This window comes from Rutilus rutilus, assembly GCF_951802725.1.
Source record: "Rutilus rutilus genome assembly, chromosome: 24".
Taxonomy (NCBI): Eukaryota; Metazoa; Chordata; class Actinopteri; order Cypriniformes; family Leuciscidae; genus Rutilus; species Rutilus rutilus.
The window spans coordinates 30,660,474-30,677,371 of NC_140228.1; the positions used below are offsets into that span (position 1 = coordinate 30,660,474).

The 16,898-nt window shown below is 39.4% G+C and overlaps 1 protein-coding gene across 1 annotated transcript in view; it reads left to right on the top strand.

The window, feature by feature from the left end:
* Nucleotides 1-1,309: 1,309 nt before the first annotated feature.
* Nucleotides 1,310-16,898, top strand: part of LOC311284375 (cadherin-7) — a gene marked incomplete at its 5' end in the record, with an annotated part of 92,309 nt that continues 76,720 nt past the window's right edge. Inside the window, 4 exons of the mRNA XM_084399371.1 lie at nt 1,310-1,346; nt 2,367-2,582; nt 3,935-4,245; nt 4,346-4,513. Of these exons, the coding sequence (XP_084255497.1) occupies nt 1,310-1,346; nt 2,367-2,582; nt 3,935-4,245; nt 4,346-4,513 (732 nt within the window). The remainder of the gene's footprint in view (nt 1,347-2,366; nt 2,583-3,934; nt 4,246-4,345; nt 4,514-16,898) is intronic.

Consider the following 16,898-nt stretch of genomic DNA (forward strand, 5'->3'; position numbering starts at 1 on the left):
ATTCATCAAACCTAAGTGCAGAGCTAAAAATATATATGGCGACTGAAAGTTGTGTAAATGTACGTTTTATATAAACCTTTTCCACTTTTGATGTTATTTCTAGTGAGAAATTATTGTAGCAATTAAATATTCACTTAGTTTTCACCAAAGCTCTCTATATTTTGCTGTAGTTCAGTAAACTGTTACTCTGCCTCAGAAGTCTGTCTGAAATCATTTTCGTGATGTACCTTCATGCACAAACACTGCTTGAGGCAACAAGTCAGTCACAATAACTTTGTCCCTGAATGAGTCAGCCGTTTTTGAATGGATGTTTTTGACTGAATGACTCACACGTAAAGACAATGATTTGCCGCCACCTCCTGGCAATTTTTGTTTCATTTCATTTTTCCCTGTCATTTCATTTTTATTTATATCTGGCACATGCGGCTGATAAGAATAATTCCTGTGGCTATCCACACTGATGAACACGGCATCATGAGATCGCTGCATAAGCATATACTGTAGTTACGCTTGTCAGAGCTTTTGCAGCACTTGGTCATAGGAAAGCCAAGTTATAAATGTCAAATTCGGAGTGTAAAATATTTCCTCTTGATGTACCTAGCCGATTCATAATGCATTACTAATTCCTATTAAAATATTTATTTAATCCCTGTTCTCTCATTTTAATTTCTTTGCTCTTCAAGGCCTGTCATTAAACTGTCCAAGCTTCTATTTGAGGTGAAAACTGAATTGACGAAGATTGAATGTTGATTTGGTTTCGGTTGTTGCGTGGATAGCAGTAGATAGAATATAAATAGACTATTAAGTGTGAAATATGAGTTAAATATAACAGATAATAAAAGTAATTACAGTTGAATTGCATACAATATGTTTCTTTGAAACAGGCCTCCCAATTGCAAGGGCTGCCTCTGGTTTACATTCATATATGTACTTATACATTCTTCTTCACATTAAATTATGTTATTGTGCTATTTTAATAAGAAAAGCATTTGTTATTGTATTCTACAGAAGGGTGACAAATTACAGGAAAACACCTTTCATGGTTTAAAATGTCTCACCTGAAAGTAGACTTGGCATCCTGTCTAACTGTAAGGTGTTAGCAGGCTTGAGACGAAGCGAGAATCCAAACACAAGCACAGAGGTTTATTAATAAAACATAAACACAGATAATACAAGAACAAATGCATAATCCACATAGAGCAGGCAGGAGAGCAACAACAGGAACAACAACCAACAACTGAAGAACATAGGTTTAAATAGACAGGTTAACAAGGGGCTGATGAGGGACAGGTGTGGGTGATTAGATGTCATGGGAACTAATGAGGGTAACTATGACAACAAACAAGGTACAAGGCAAAACAGGAACAAAACACAGGAAGCGAACACAGAAACAATGGGAACTAAGAATACACTTCAACATAAAAGTCTTACAAAACACAAGACACATGAGATCGTGACAATAACCTGGATTAGTCGATATAAAACAGTCACTCTCAAATAATCAAATAACTTAGCGTAATATAAATTTAGTGTGTATATAAATATGTATGCAAATATAGTATAGCCTATAAAGTATATAAATTATAAAAATATTAAAAAACATTATTACAGTGTAGGGCTGCAGTATTATGAGAAAACATTATTGTTGATTATTGCTCTTTATATTGTATTATACTACAGGGCCGTTGAATGCTTGTATCTGATTGGTTGACGAACGTTCTAAGGTGTGCAATTATTTTCAGGGAAAAGCACAGCTAAAGTAGCTCCAGGCAGGCCTTGACTGCATTACAGTTCCATAATCACTTTGCGTAGTTAACTGTAATAACGGAAAATAGGATACAATTCATAACAAGAAAAAAATTGACAGACAATTTTGATTTTCCGGAAGTAAATTTTTATATTTATGGTGAACATGAAAATTTTAACAACTGGGCGACGGCAGTATTGGATAACCCAGATGAAAAAACAAATAAACGGAAGAGGACATCAAAAGCAGCAGGCAACAACAAAAGACATAAAACAATCAGCGAAGAACAGCTAGACAGACTCGAGGGCGAAAAACACGAAGAAAACACCAAAAAAAACAACAGCTTGGGCTGTCAATGTGTTTAACGACTGGCTTAAGGCCAAAAATACATCTGTGGACAAAGTAGAGAGAGACGGGGCAGACGCTTTAAATACCCAGCTGCGGGCTTTCGTAACTCTACGTATCTGTCACCAGACACAGCAGCCGGGCTGGTTCGCAAGGTCTGGTTTGACATTCAGCTGAACCTGGCAAGGAGGAAATCGAGAATTAAGAAAGAATTCATTCGTCCTTAAAAAAGATGAAAATGATGATGAATATATTTGCTTGTCTTATACTGCAGAAACCAAAAAACACAAAAAGCCCACTGATCCCAACAAAGACTGCTACCGAGGATTCATGTTTGCCAATCCAGGGGACCCCCTTTGCCCGGTTAAAAGTTTCAGAAAGTACATCGCCAAATGCCCACCTGATGCCACATCCTTCTATCTTCATCCACTGAAAGATTCACAGGTGAAGCTTGACAGGAGAGATTGCTGGTATTCCCATGAACCGATGGGTGTGAACTATCTTGGAAACATGCTTCCGCGCATCAGCGGGGCAGTCGGATTATCCAAAAGATACACCAACCATTCATTTAGAAGCACTGCAGTTCAAATGCTGTCAGAGTCAGGGCTGGAGAGCAGGCAGATCATGTCTGTCACAGGGCACAAGTGTGAAACAAGCCCGAGAAGCTAGTGGGCACCTTCCGCTACAGAAAGAAAGAAATGGAGCTTGATCCTCTCAGGAAACAAAAGTACAAACGAAAATCAAGCCAAGGATCACCAGGAAAAAACCCTCTGCTAACATGCAGCCCCATGCGCTTGATCAGCCATTTTCGATGTCTAACTTCACAATCAATGGAAATGTGCAGTTTAATTTTAATAAAAAAAAGTATATAGTCCTATCTATAATCAATAGAAAATTGAACTGAATATACATAAATAGATAGTCTTGCTGCACAGGGTTTCGTTACAGCCTACTGTCAATAATAGAAAAATAAAATTAACGAATGAATTAAAACGAATGAATTAATAAATAAATAAAATAATATTGACGCACATGCTTTTCTGTCTCATTATTGCAACCTCTCTCTGTCTCTCTATCTGTCTATCTAATAACTGCACTAATAACTGCATTAGTCTGCTATCAGTGGCTCAAACCTCCGGTTACTAACTCTTAAATGACATTTTGGAATTAGCAACAAAGGAATGGGAATTGACGCATAAGAAATTAGTCCTACATACAAGAGCGTTTTAATGACAAAAACTTGACAAATGTCTTGAAATACATCATCTGAACAATATTTTGAGGTGTGGTAACTGTAGTATAAGCGGAATAATTGACTCCAGGCCGTTGAATTATTAGAAAAATCATGCACACCCGAGGTGTAACGGCCACTCGATCCGTTTCGCGTCGTGACCACATTAACACCTCGGGTGTGCACTATTTTTCTAATAATTCAACGGCCTGGAGTCAATTATTCCTTACATAATGATAATTAATTTCAATTAATAGAATACATTTTAACATACATTATTTACAATTTTGTGTGGGGGGAACACCCTAGAAAACACAGCATGACGCTTTTAGCAACACCCTGCTAACCACCCAAACATGGCAGTGGAGATTTGCTGCAACAACTCTTCTTCAGAAAGCCTACAATAGTTGAAGGCAGATCCTCTCACCCTTGTTTTATCTCTCTTTTTCTGACAGGCATCAGAAACTCCTCCTGAACCATCAGAAATGACATCACTGTAATCACTTCAGGGATTTCTAGGTTTTGTGCATACAAAACTGCACAAACTGCAAGGGTTTGACATTTAATTATCTGCGTTGGTGATATTTCAGACCGGATGTATTTTTGTTCAGTCTCTGATCCATCCCGTGTGCTGATCCTTCACTCCCGTGTGCTGATCCTTCACTCTTGTGTGCTGATCCTTCACTCCCGTGTGCTGATCCTTCACTCCCGTGTGCTGATCCTTCACTCCCGTGTGCTGATCCTTCACTCTTGTGTGCTGATCCTTCACTCCCGTGTGCTGATCCTTCACTCCCGTGTGCTGATCCTTCACTCCTGTGTGCTGATCCTTCACTCCCGTGTGCTGATCCTTCACTCCCGTGTGCTGATCCTTCACTCCTGTGTGCTGATCCTTCACTCCCGTGTGCTGATCCTTCACTCCTGTGTGCTGATCCTTCACTCCTGTGTGCTGATTCTTCACATTGCCCTAGATGAGTGTTTGTGGCCGTCTCGTGTGTTTTGCCGTCTGGCTCCTCGCTGTTCAGGAAATGAGCTGGTCTGCTGACACGACCCCTGACGCGACCCCTGACCGACCCCACAAACACCTCACACACTCACGGGACGCCCTGCAGAGACAGAAACGCAACTGGGTTTGGAATCAGTTCTTTGTGCTTGAGGAATACACCGGGATGGAGCCGCTGTATGTGGGCAAGGTAAGAACTCTTCACTCGTTTCTCACATGGAAGTCTTGTTTTTTTAAATAATCACCACAAAGGTTTAGTGTTTAGAATCATGAATAAGTTCAGTCAAGTGCTATACAAACATGTTCAGGTATTTTGTTGTTCTCTCTGTGCTGCACTAATGCAATATTTGCTGCGGAATGGGTATTCATTTCAGTAGAGAGTAATGTAGTAGCGGTATTACGGAGTAGACTTCAAGTCAAGTCAAGTCAAGTCATCCTCATTTATATAACGATTTTAACAATGTAGATTGTCCCAAAGCGTCTTTACATTGATAATAGGAAATTAAAGTAACAGAGATTGTTTTGGCTTTATAGCAGCTCTAGAATAAAGTTATTGTCCAGCTAAAGTTAGTTTGATTGATTCACTTCTGTTGCAACGATCATTAGTTATTAACTTAGGGGCCGCTAACACGACACCGTTTTAACAGAAAACTCTTAAGTTCTTTCTGCGCAAACTTCAAAAACGTGAACCAGTGAGAACGCTGATGGCATGCACATGCGTATTACGAGTTCAGTCTATAGGCGTGCGCGTCCTTCCCTACAAATCAACCCTAACCATACAACTTGTCTGGCCTTAAAATTTATAATACAGAATTTTTATCGCTTCAGCGTAGCCACGCGAACTGGAATTATCCTGACAACGCTTTTTCTGTACAGAGGTAAAGGGAGGGAGGCCTTCACAGGGGAGAGACTAGTTGACACTTCAGGACTGCGTTGTCGTCGCGTCCAGGCGCAGGTCCTTCATCAGATCTGGATACGGCCTGGATCCGGCGGACTGCGGTAAACCTCAGGATAAACAGAGAGACCTTTATTTATATAGCGCTTTTTCAATACAGATTGTATCAAAGCAGCTTCAAAGTGAGAACATGAAAATAATACAACAAAGTTTGTTTCTAGAAGAAAATTGCGTCATCGTCCACCCTAAGTAAAGCAGATCAATAATATTGTTGAATATAAAATGTCACCAACTAAGCAAGCCAAAAGCCAAGGCAACAGTGGCAAGGAACCAAAACTCCACAAGGTGACAGAATGGAGAAAAAAACCTTGGGAGAACCCAGGCTCAGTCGGGGGCCAGTTCTCCTCTGGCCAACGAGCGAACAGTGTGTGATTATGATCCAGGCAGCATTACAGGTCAGAAGTCAGATTGGTCATGTCGATGAGGCCTTCACAGGGCTGATGAGGCTGGCACTTCAGGGATGCGTCATGGATGGGTCCAGGTGCAGGTCCACCATCTGATCTGGATACGGCCGGGGTCCTGCTGACTTCAGTAAACAGGGAGAGACTGGTTGGGACTTCAGGACTGCATTGTCATCATGTCCAGGCGCAGGTCCTTCATCGGATCTGGATTCGGCCCGGATCCAGCGGACTGCAGTAAACCTCGGATAAACAGAGAGACTAATATTAGCGTAGACGCCATTCTTCTTATGATGTAACGAGTACATCAGGATTTATGGGAAGTGTTCCCGGTTCCGGCTGACCTAAACTATGCAGCCTAATATTGAATTATAGAAGTCTATAATGTGTTATGTGTATGTTAGGTCAAAGAGATGTGTTTTTAGTCTAGCTTTAAACTGACAGAGTGTGTCTGCTTCCCGGACAATGTTAGGAAGACTGTTCCAAAGTTTTGTGCTAAATAGGAGAAGGATCTACCGCCAGCAGTCGATTTTGATATTCTAGGTATTATCAACTGGCCGGAATTTTGAGATCGCAATAGACGTGAAGGACTATAATGCGTTAAGAGCTCGCTCAAGTTCTGCGGAGCTAAACCATTTAGTGCTTTGTAAGTAATCAGCAATATTTTAAAGTTTATACGATGTTTAATAGGGAGCCAGTGCAGTGTTGACAGAACTGGGCTAATATGGTCATACTTCCTGGTTCTGGTAAGAACTCGAGCTGCTGCGTTTTGGACCAGCTGTAGTTTGTTTATTAAGCATGCAGGGCAACCACCCAGTAGAGCATTACAGTAATCTAGCCTTGATGTCATGAACGCATGAACTAATTGTTCCGCATTTGTCATTAAGAGCATATGGCATAATTTAGATATATTTTTAAGATGAAAGAATGCAGTTTTACAGATACTAGACACGTGACTTTCAAATGAAAGATTGGTATCAAAGAGCACACCCAGGTTCCTAACCGACGACGTAGACTTGACAGAGCAGCCATCAAGTGTTAGACAGTATTCTAGATTATTACGTGAGAAAGTTTTTTGTCCAATAATTAGAATCTCTGTTTTTTCAGAATAAAGTTGTAGGAAATTACTAGTCATCCAGTTTTTTTATATCAGCTATGCATTCCGTTAATTTTGTGAATTGGTAAGTTTCGTCGGAGCGTGAAGAAATATAGAGCTGAGTATCATCAGCATAACAGTGAAAACTGATGCCATGCTTCCTAATGATATCTCCTAAGGGTAGCATGTACAGAGTGAACAGCAACGGTCCTAGTACTGAGCCTTGTGGTACTCCATACTGAACTTGTGATCGATGAGACATCTCTTCATTTACTGCTACAAACTGATAACGGTCAGATAAGTATGATTTAAACCATGCTAATGCAATTCCACTAATGCCAACATAATTTTTGAGTCTATTTAAAAGAATGTTGTGGCCAATAGTATCAAATACAGCACTAAGATCGAGTAACAGTAATAGAGAGATACAACCACGATCGGATGATAAGAGCAAATCATGTGTGACTCTAACGAGAGCTGTCTCAGTACTATGGTATGGTCTAAATCCTGACTGGAAATCCTCAGATATCATTTCTTTCTAGAAAGGAACATAGTTGTGAGGATACTGCCTTTTCTAGTATCTTTGACATAAAAGGTAGATTCGAGATTGGCCTGTAATTTTTTTTGCGTTTTTTTAATAAGAGCTTTAATCATAGCCAGCTTAAAAGTTTTTGGTACATATCCTAATGACAAAGATGAATGAATGATATTAAGAAGAGGATCTATGACCTCTGGGAGCATCTCTTTCAGTAGCTTAGTCGGTATAGGGTCTAACATACATGTTGTCGATTTAGTTGATTTAACGAGTTAAGCGAATTCTTCCTCTTCTATAGCAATGAATGAATCAAATTTTTCCTCAGGGAGACTACAATGCACTGCCTGATGCGATACTGTAGTAGACGGTTGCATAGTTATAATTTTCTCCCTAATATTATCAATCTTGTAAGTGAAGAAGTTCATAAAGTCATTACTGCTGTGCTGCTTGGAAACTTCTAGGCTTGAAGCTTTATTTTTCGTTAGTTTGGCCACTGTTTCAAATAAATACCTAGGGTTTTGTTTATTTTCTTCTAATAGGGTTGAAAAATAAGCAGATCTAGCAGCTTTTAAAGCCTCTCTGTAAGTAATCGAGCTCTCCTTCAATGAAATGTGAAATACCTCTAGTTTTGTTTTCTTCCAGTTGCGCTCCATCTCTCTGGCTGCTCTCTTAAGGGCCCGAGTGTGCTCGTTGTACCACGGCGTTGGACTATTTTCTTTTATCTTCTTCAAGCGCAATGGAGCAACTGTGTCTAAAGTGCTGGAAAAGAGAGAGTTAAAAGTTTCTGTTGCAATATCAAGTTCTTCTAAGCTATCTGGGATGCTGAGATGATTAAACTGATCAGGAAGATTATTAATAAAGCAATCTTTAGTGGCAGAAGTGATAGGTCTAACATATTTGTAACACGGAGTCGGCTTGGCTAAATGTAATTTACACGAGACTAGATAATGATCTGATATGTCATCGCTCTGCTGCAGAATTTCAACGGCATCAACATTTATTCCGTGAGATAATATTAGATCTACAGTATGATTACGACGATGAGTAGGTCCTGACACGTGTTGTCTAACTCCAATAGAGTTCAGAATGTCTTTAAATGCCAATCCCAATGCATCTTTTTCGTTATCCACATGTATATTAAAATCACCAACAATTATGACTTTATCTGCAGCCAGTACTAACTCTGAAAGAAAGTCAGCAAATTCTTTGATAAAGTCTGTATGGTGCCCTGGTGGCCTGTATACAGTAGCCAGCACAAATCTCAAACGTGATTTATCATTTACACTATATATTGCTATATTAAGCACCAACACTTCAAAATAATTATATTTGAAACTAGACTTCTTAGTAATTCTAAAAATATTTCTATAAATTACAGCAACACCTGCCCCTTTGCCTTTCAGATGAGGCTCATGTTTATAACAGTAATCTTGCGGGGTGGACTCATTTAAAGTAATGTAATCGTTTGGTTTTAGCCAGGTTTCTGTCAAACACAGCACATCTAGATTATAGTCTGTAATCATATCATTAACAATAAGTGCTTTTGAAGAAAGGGATCTAATATTCAGCAACCCAAGCTTTATCATTTGCTCATTGGTATTATATCTGTTTTTTATTTGTTGAACATCAATTAAATTTATACCCTTAAATGGGTTTAGGAGTTTTTTGTATGTCCTAATTCGGGGAACAGACACAGTCTCTATATGATGATATCTAGGTGAAAGAGGCTCTATGTGATGGGATTTATCTGACCTTGGTGACGTGAGACAGCTAGCAGACGGTCGGTTTAGCCAGTCTGTCTGCTTCCTGACCTGAGCCCCAGATTCTCATGTTTGAGCTCTAAGACTATGTGCCATATTACTAGAGAGAAGAGCAGCACCATCCCAGGAGGGATGAATACCATCTCTTTTCAACAGGTCAGGTCTGCCCCAAAAACTTTTCCAATTGTCGATGAATTCTATATTATTTTGCGGACACCACTTAGACAACCAGCCATTGAGTGAACACAATCTACTGACTATCTCATCACTCCTGCGAACAGGAAGGGGGCCAGAGCAAATTACAGTACCTGACATCGTACTTGCGAGTTCACACACCTCTTTAACATAAATTTTAGTGATCTCCGACTGGCGGAGTCGAACATCATTAGTGCCGACGTGAATAATAATCTTAGAGAATTTACGATTAGCATTAGCCAGCACTTTTAAATTTGCTTTGATGTCAGGCGCTCTGGCTCCCGGCAAACATGTGACTATGGTGGCTGGTGTCTTTATTTTCACGTTCCGTGTAATAGAATCGGGCAATAACTAGGGCACATTCAACAGGATTCTCAGTGGGTGTTTCACTGAGTGGGGAGAATCTATTTGATGTTGTAATCGGAATGGAAGAGCTGTGTTTTGTCCCGCGACTACAGCGCCTCACCGTCACCCAGTTGCCCTGCTGCATGGGCTCTACAGCCGGAACCGAACAATGTAAAGAGTTCACTAAGCTAGTCGCATCCAAGGCAGTATCTAAAGCCCTTGCACTCTTACAATTAACCTCGAGTAAAGCTTGGATGCGTGTCTCTAGTTCTGAAATCTTCTCCGCCAGCTTTACTATCTCCCTGCATTTATCACATGTAAATCCTGTGCTGACAGAGAAGGATATGCTATACATCAGGAGTCACCAACCCGTCGATCGCGGTCGACAAGTCGATCTTGGAAGCATTTTAAGTCGATCGCGAAGAGTTTTCAAAATCAGAGAAAAAAATAAATATTTTTTTTATTCATTATTATTTATTCATTTAAAATGCACCATGTGTGAGCCTATTGTGTGTAGTAAATGGTGTCTAGCAGAAGGAAAGGGGTATATCTGTCCAATCAAATAGCCTATAGTTTACATATAATGTCTGTAAAACAACCGCTGACTTAAGCCTTGTTTATACTTTCGCCTGGCACCGCAGCGCGAGCCTCCGCTGACTGCGCGCACACCTCCCCGAACAGACGAGGCATTTATACTTGACGCAACTGTTTTAGACTGAAAACCAGACCATACAACTGATTTAGACGCGCAAACTGGGTGCCGGTGTGATGAGATGTACTAATATCCGTCTGCTCAGGCAGATTCGGCTGAAAGTCGTGCATCTTCGGATGCGGAGGCGCGCGCGCTGTTACAATGACGTAATTTTTTGCCGCGCGCGCACCTCCGCAAATGTTGAATTATAGTTGACAGTTTGTATAGTTATTATACTATTTGTATAGTTAAATAAATATTTTGCTAGTGACTAACAGGCAACAAAGAATGTCAAAGTAGAACTACATTGTGGCCTTGTTTTTTCATAATTTTATGCAAGTGGTAGATCTTGGTTTACATTTGGACTTTGGATGTGATCTTATGCTTGAAAAGGTTGGTGACCACTGCTATACATGTTACATGAGGTGCAGGTGACAATAAGAGGAGGAGATGACATGACTTACCATGTTTGTTGACTGATCCTACTCACCTAAGTTATTTAATGGACTCATAAAAGGCGCGAGCGCGCGCAAGAAAAATAAATGAATAAATAAATAAATAAACTGCGCACGGATGACATGCTAACAGGCTAGCGAATTACTAGTGTGTTGTGCTAGCAATAACGATTTAGATTGAAGCTGGCGATGTCAGGTTAATGTGTGATGTTGAGTAAGTTATATTTAGCAGTATAAACAACAAGGAATGATAGTAAATAATGATTAAAAACAGAAAGATATACGAAGCTTACAGACGCAAACCAACGCAACAGCAGCAGAAGCAACGAGGCAGCAAACAGAGAACGGCACACGGAGAACGGGCATAAATCTTTTCTTTTTGCCTTTTGCCCTTTAGTAAACTGCAACTTTTGAGCAAAGTCTATTAATTTTGGCCTTCTGGTCTTTCGGTGATATGATTGACAGCTGTTCAGCACCTGTTACCAAACAGTCAAACAGTCGGGGGAAAAAACATCTCTTGCAGATTTTAAACAGATATCAATCAATTGTTGGTGGCTTTTGTCTTCAAATATAAATAAAGTGTTTTTTTTTAATGATGAGGCATCGTCAGTGCTTCTGAAACCTGTCCTGGTTCCTAGTGCACATGCCGTGTCTCCATCATCAAACACACCTGATTCACTCCTCAGCGCATCAGTCGAGTCTGCAGGATGGGAAGGATGAAGGAGACACACAGAATGTGGTGTGTTTCACTCTTCGGGGTGTTTATTTAGGCTGTTCTTCTCATCTTCACTACCTCTATTGAAACAGCTTTGCATCATGGACGTTTGCCATTGCCAGCGGTACTAGCCATACTAGTTGGCACATTTCATCATAGTGTAATACATGCATTGTTTGTTGAAGTGGAATCACAACTGGAGAACATGAATGCACTTCTTCTTCAAAGTATTCTGAAGCAGAACACCAAAGCTCCTTTTCCCATTCTCTCTCCTGTAAGGGCATATCTGTGACCTTTTCTCCTGTTTTCCTGTGAAATGATAGAGCTGGAAGTTGACAACTAAACCACTTTAGACAAAAACAGAATGAGAAACTGAAATATGAAAAGAAGGAAGGTGAGAGAGTGGATATTTCCACAGGCGAATGTGTCATTTGCATTTATATGATTTCTCGGCGCTGGCGTCCCTTAGGCGAGCCTGTTAGCAATGGCATCATACCAAAGACTGGGATTAGATGAAAGGCAGCAGATAGATATTTCCTGGATAAACATATGTAATGACAACCCTCAGACAACTTCAGAGCACACAAACATATTTTGACACAAAGCGCATTGTTCAAGGAACTGAGAGACATGTTTGAGAGGCACTTTTTCGACTGTTCTCTCATTCAGACGGAGATCTGATGTGCAATTATTTTTACTGGAACTGGCATATCCCAAATGTAACAAAGAATGTATTCATGAATGTATGGATTTTGTCGGAAATATTGTCCCTAACGATGATAAAATACTTATTGACGCTTTTGGGTTTGACTAATGTGGGAAAGGCTTTATTGTGAGGGAATGCACTGAACCCGTCTTGTATCTGGGTTTGTTCATTGTTGGTGAAAGTCCATTCTTCTATCCAGTGGACTCATATATTTAGCTCTATTTCACATGGAGACTTGCATATTATGCATAAGAAGAAGCACTACAATCCTTTTAAGACTTTTTTTTATCTCATCAAAATGTAGAGCAACATGTTAAGGCTTTTAACTCCACTTGTGTAAAGATCTTTTGCTTCTCCGAGGAAGAAACATGCTAAACCCAAGTCAGTCCCTTGGTTAAATGATGATATCAGGAATGTCAATGGAAGAATGCTGTCTAATGAAATAATCTTATCAAAGTTTCAAAATTCTGTGAAAGCAGCAAGGACAAAAATATTTTTCTGAGTTGATTACAAAAAAATGCTTTTTATTTATTACCACATCAATTACCACATCTATCCTATCAGCATGAGAGGAAGCCTATATATATATATACACGGTCAACTCACCTAAAGTCCTCAACAGTTTTCAGCATCCCTCCTTCACCCCGACTCCTCACTCTTGGCTGGTTCCTATCTCAACCAGGAATCGTGGGGAAAACTCTGGGTTCGGGCCAAACACCGAGCTCGGAGCCTCTCCTCAGACAGCACACCAAATACACATACCATTATTCTATCTGACTTATTTATAGGTGTGAATTTGTGAAAACCCGGCGCTCCTGGTGTGTGTTGAAGTTGGGCTTGAATACAGTCTCTAATGATGTTTGCCGCTTCACCCGATGGAGAGACATAAACAACAACTGATCACAATGTTCCCAAAATCTCTTGACAGATAAATAGGTCTCAAACTTAAACATAAAAGTTCAATGTCTGGATTAAATACTGTGGATTTGACTGTTGAATGGCTACACCATCGGTCATTTACAAACACGCAGATGCCACCGCCTTTGCTCCTCCCCGAGTTGACAGATCTATCTGCCTGAATTAGAGAAAAGCCTTGTTCCTCTTTCAGCGAGCTTGGCATCTTCAGTCGAAGCCCAGTTTCAGTAAGTACCAGCATCCCGATACTCAAAGCTGGCTCTAGCTTCTAGAATTCTTCTATCTTTTGTTGCAACGATCTGACGTTGCTCAGGATTATTGCAGATAACGGAGGTTTGCATCAGGCGCCGTCCTGGTTTTAGAATTGAGTATGAAGTACTACTTCTCATTTTTAAATCATTCAAATGGTTTCGAGGCTATCGTCCAATCACAACCCTTTGATAGTCCCTAGGACTACGCTGAAATCGAGGGGCGAATGTGTTCTCGGTAGCGGCTTCCACGTCTGCTGTTTTAATTGGTGCTTTATTAATTAAATAAAAATAGCTTGTTTACACTTGAGGTTTTGCTTTTATCAAAAATAATTTAGTTCAGTATAAACTCATGTTCCAGTTCTATCTGATGTTTAAATGTGCAGATCATAATGTATTTGTAGTTCAGACTGTTTGACACTTTCTGCTGATGTCAAAGTATTACTTTAAGAATTAAATCACTTCCACATCTGCTGTTTTAGTTTAATTTAAGCAATGGCTATATTATTGGCTCTTTTTTTTACATCACACAATTAGCATTCGTCTATACCTCGACTTCGACTTCCCTCTATAGTGTTTTCTCTGTGATAGTGTGATTGGACACAAATGTGAAGTCTTCCCGCGCTTCAGAAAATCTATAATCAGAAATGTAAGAATCATTTGTGACTTTGATGGGAAGCTGATTGGTCTGTGAGCACTGAAGCTTGTCTTATCCTCAGCAAAGCTGTCGGAAGATATTTTCACATTTGCATTTGTAAAGGGCCCGTCTCTAGATGCTTCAGAGCTACTGTCAATGTATGATGCACATGGTTGACTGTGCCGAGCTGACTGATGCTCCCAAAGCTGCTAACCTGCCTTACCATCACTTACCTTCAATTGGGTTTAGCACACAACAAATAAGAGCTTTCACTCAGACCCATGGAAATGGCCATGCACCGTTTACTGACCATCTGATGTATATCGCACTCAAAAATGGCAAAAGCTCCAATCTGATTGGCTGATTTTCAACTCCCAAAAGTCATTGCACCTGCTTGAATTGGTAAATTACAATGAGTATGTTGAACATTACAATGAGTAATGTAATGAAACTCAGATCATCACTAGATTTCTCTCAGGACAGTCAGATTGAGTCAGAAAACATTCAAAGTAGGAATTCATCTCTGTAGTGGTTTTGAAATATTTATAAATTACCTTGTTTCTTGTCTCAGCTAGACAACATCTCTGTAGCACATTTTATTTTATAGGGTTAGATACATTTCTAAGCATAAAAATTACTCTACCTTCTGATTTTTTTTTGGCTTTAACATGGATATTGAAAGGATGCTTGTAGAAATTATATAATGCAGTATTTTATGGACCCAAACAATGCAGATATTTGACTGTTTACTGACTAATGGAAAATGACATTGCCTTCCCCAGGACAGAAAACATGATAGACCTGGTCTTCTTTTCTTGTTTTGGAAGGAGTGCCAGTGGCATCCAGTTTCGTTTAGTGTAAAAGTTGCACATGTGGAGGAAGTGGCACCGTTGTGTATTGCAGCCGAAGTTATTAAAGTGGTTGCACACTTGTCTGCTGGTCTGTTCACGCAGACAGCAGACGTCATCCGCGCATTCACATATGCAGTGCAGACAGAGCGAGAATGGCAGGCAAACAGTTCTTTACGTACGTTACTGTAGTACTGTTACTCACTGTACTGTAAAGTTTCTCACCGGTGAATGACACATGACAATAACGTTGTCTCTGCTCGTCTCGCTTCTGGTGTGTGTGCGTTCATGTGTTTTGGAGGAGGCGTGGCTTTGGACGGCTGTTTGCAGGGAGGGTGGGATCATATGCTTTCAATGCCAGCAGGCTAAATTTTGCCTATTGCACCTTTAGGTGATTTTACCGAATGCTATGCAGAATTCTGCAAAGAAATAATGAAATGTTAGAATATGATCAGTATGTTATTCTAATGTTGATCTAGCTTACTGCTAGTCTCATATAGCCAACAAACTAACACATAGAATAACATTATAATTTTATAACATACTCAGCATTAACACAACATTATAACACACTCAAATGCTGTTTAGTATGATAGTGTAACGTTAGACTAAGTGAAACAGCGCTGCATTACCTCACAAGTTTAATTCGTCAAATAAACTGACCTGTGTGAGTATTAATTCAGCACTTGCGGGTAGTTTGGAAGAATTAAATGTCCTCATTCCTTTATATCCGCGGCACTCGCATGTGGAGTTGATATCTGTCTCTCATTATCAATCGCGCCCTGCTTCATACCACAGTCATGTTAAAAAGTATGAATGTTTTCACTCATCCATAAACATTATTAGATCCATCAGCATGACGGCAAGTTCCATGATTCCGCTTATCACTGAGTCATCAATCTACGCCTTTGTTATTGTAAGAGGTTAGCGACCCCTAGTGGCGAATTTTTTTTACATATTGTAGCTTTAACCCTCTGGGGTCTAAGGTGTTTTTGGGGCCCTTGGGATGTTCTGACATGCCCTGACATTTGTGCTTTTTTCAGTTATTTATAAACATGTTAATGGCAAAGGTGTAAATTCACTCTATATAGCACAAACAGGGCTACCATAATATGTGAGCAACACGTATGTACATGTTTGTATTTTTAAGAGAATAATGTTTATGCGTGGTTATTGAAAAAAAAATAAAAATGAAAGTTGCTGAAATAAGACCACAAAAAACATACTAAATATGTGTCCACAAGACTTTTGACTAATGGATGTTGTCGCTTCGAGTTCTGGCTTCAAAATTATGTGAAAATAGTCTTGCTTTATCGTTCACATAAAACAATAAATTGATTTAAATTGTGTAAGACAGGTTTTGCTTAGAAAGCCAATATGCGAGGGGGGCGTAAAGGGGGAGTAGTTTACACCTGAGAATACAATGTCCCACCCATTATGCGTAATGACTTGCATAATGAGCCATTCATTCAGGTGTGACATTGACTGAGCCACAAGAATAAATGCAAGGACAAAAGATATATTTAGAAGAAGACTTATATTGACCATTTAAGATTTTGCTTACATCTATCTTGTAAATATGTTTTGCTATTTTATTAAAAAGGTTACAATTACAACAATAATTACAATTTCAACAATATTTCAAGCGAACTCTTTCTTTGTAAAAAAATGATTATAGGCCTACATTTTATCATATGTATTCATTAGTTTGAATATAGCTATATATATATATATATATAACATATGAGCAGAAATTGCTAATCAAAAGCTTATTTGATGTGGCAGTATATTCTACAGTAAAAACTGTACCCAAATCTAGTCAACAAATTGTTGTCTTTCATATTTCGCCTGACTGTAACGTTGTTTTTATGAAATATTAGGGCATATAAATGTTAATTTGCAGTTTAATACGTTGCTTATACAAAGACATTTTATTTCAACATATTTCAGTCGGTTTTTACTCATCTCAGTATAGCAAAGCATTTTAGTTGATTAAAGCGGTTTATTCTTTCACACACAGACACGCGATTCATATTTAGGCTAAACAGTCTTTACAAATATGTACCCTTCATTCAT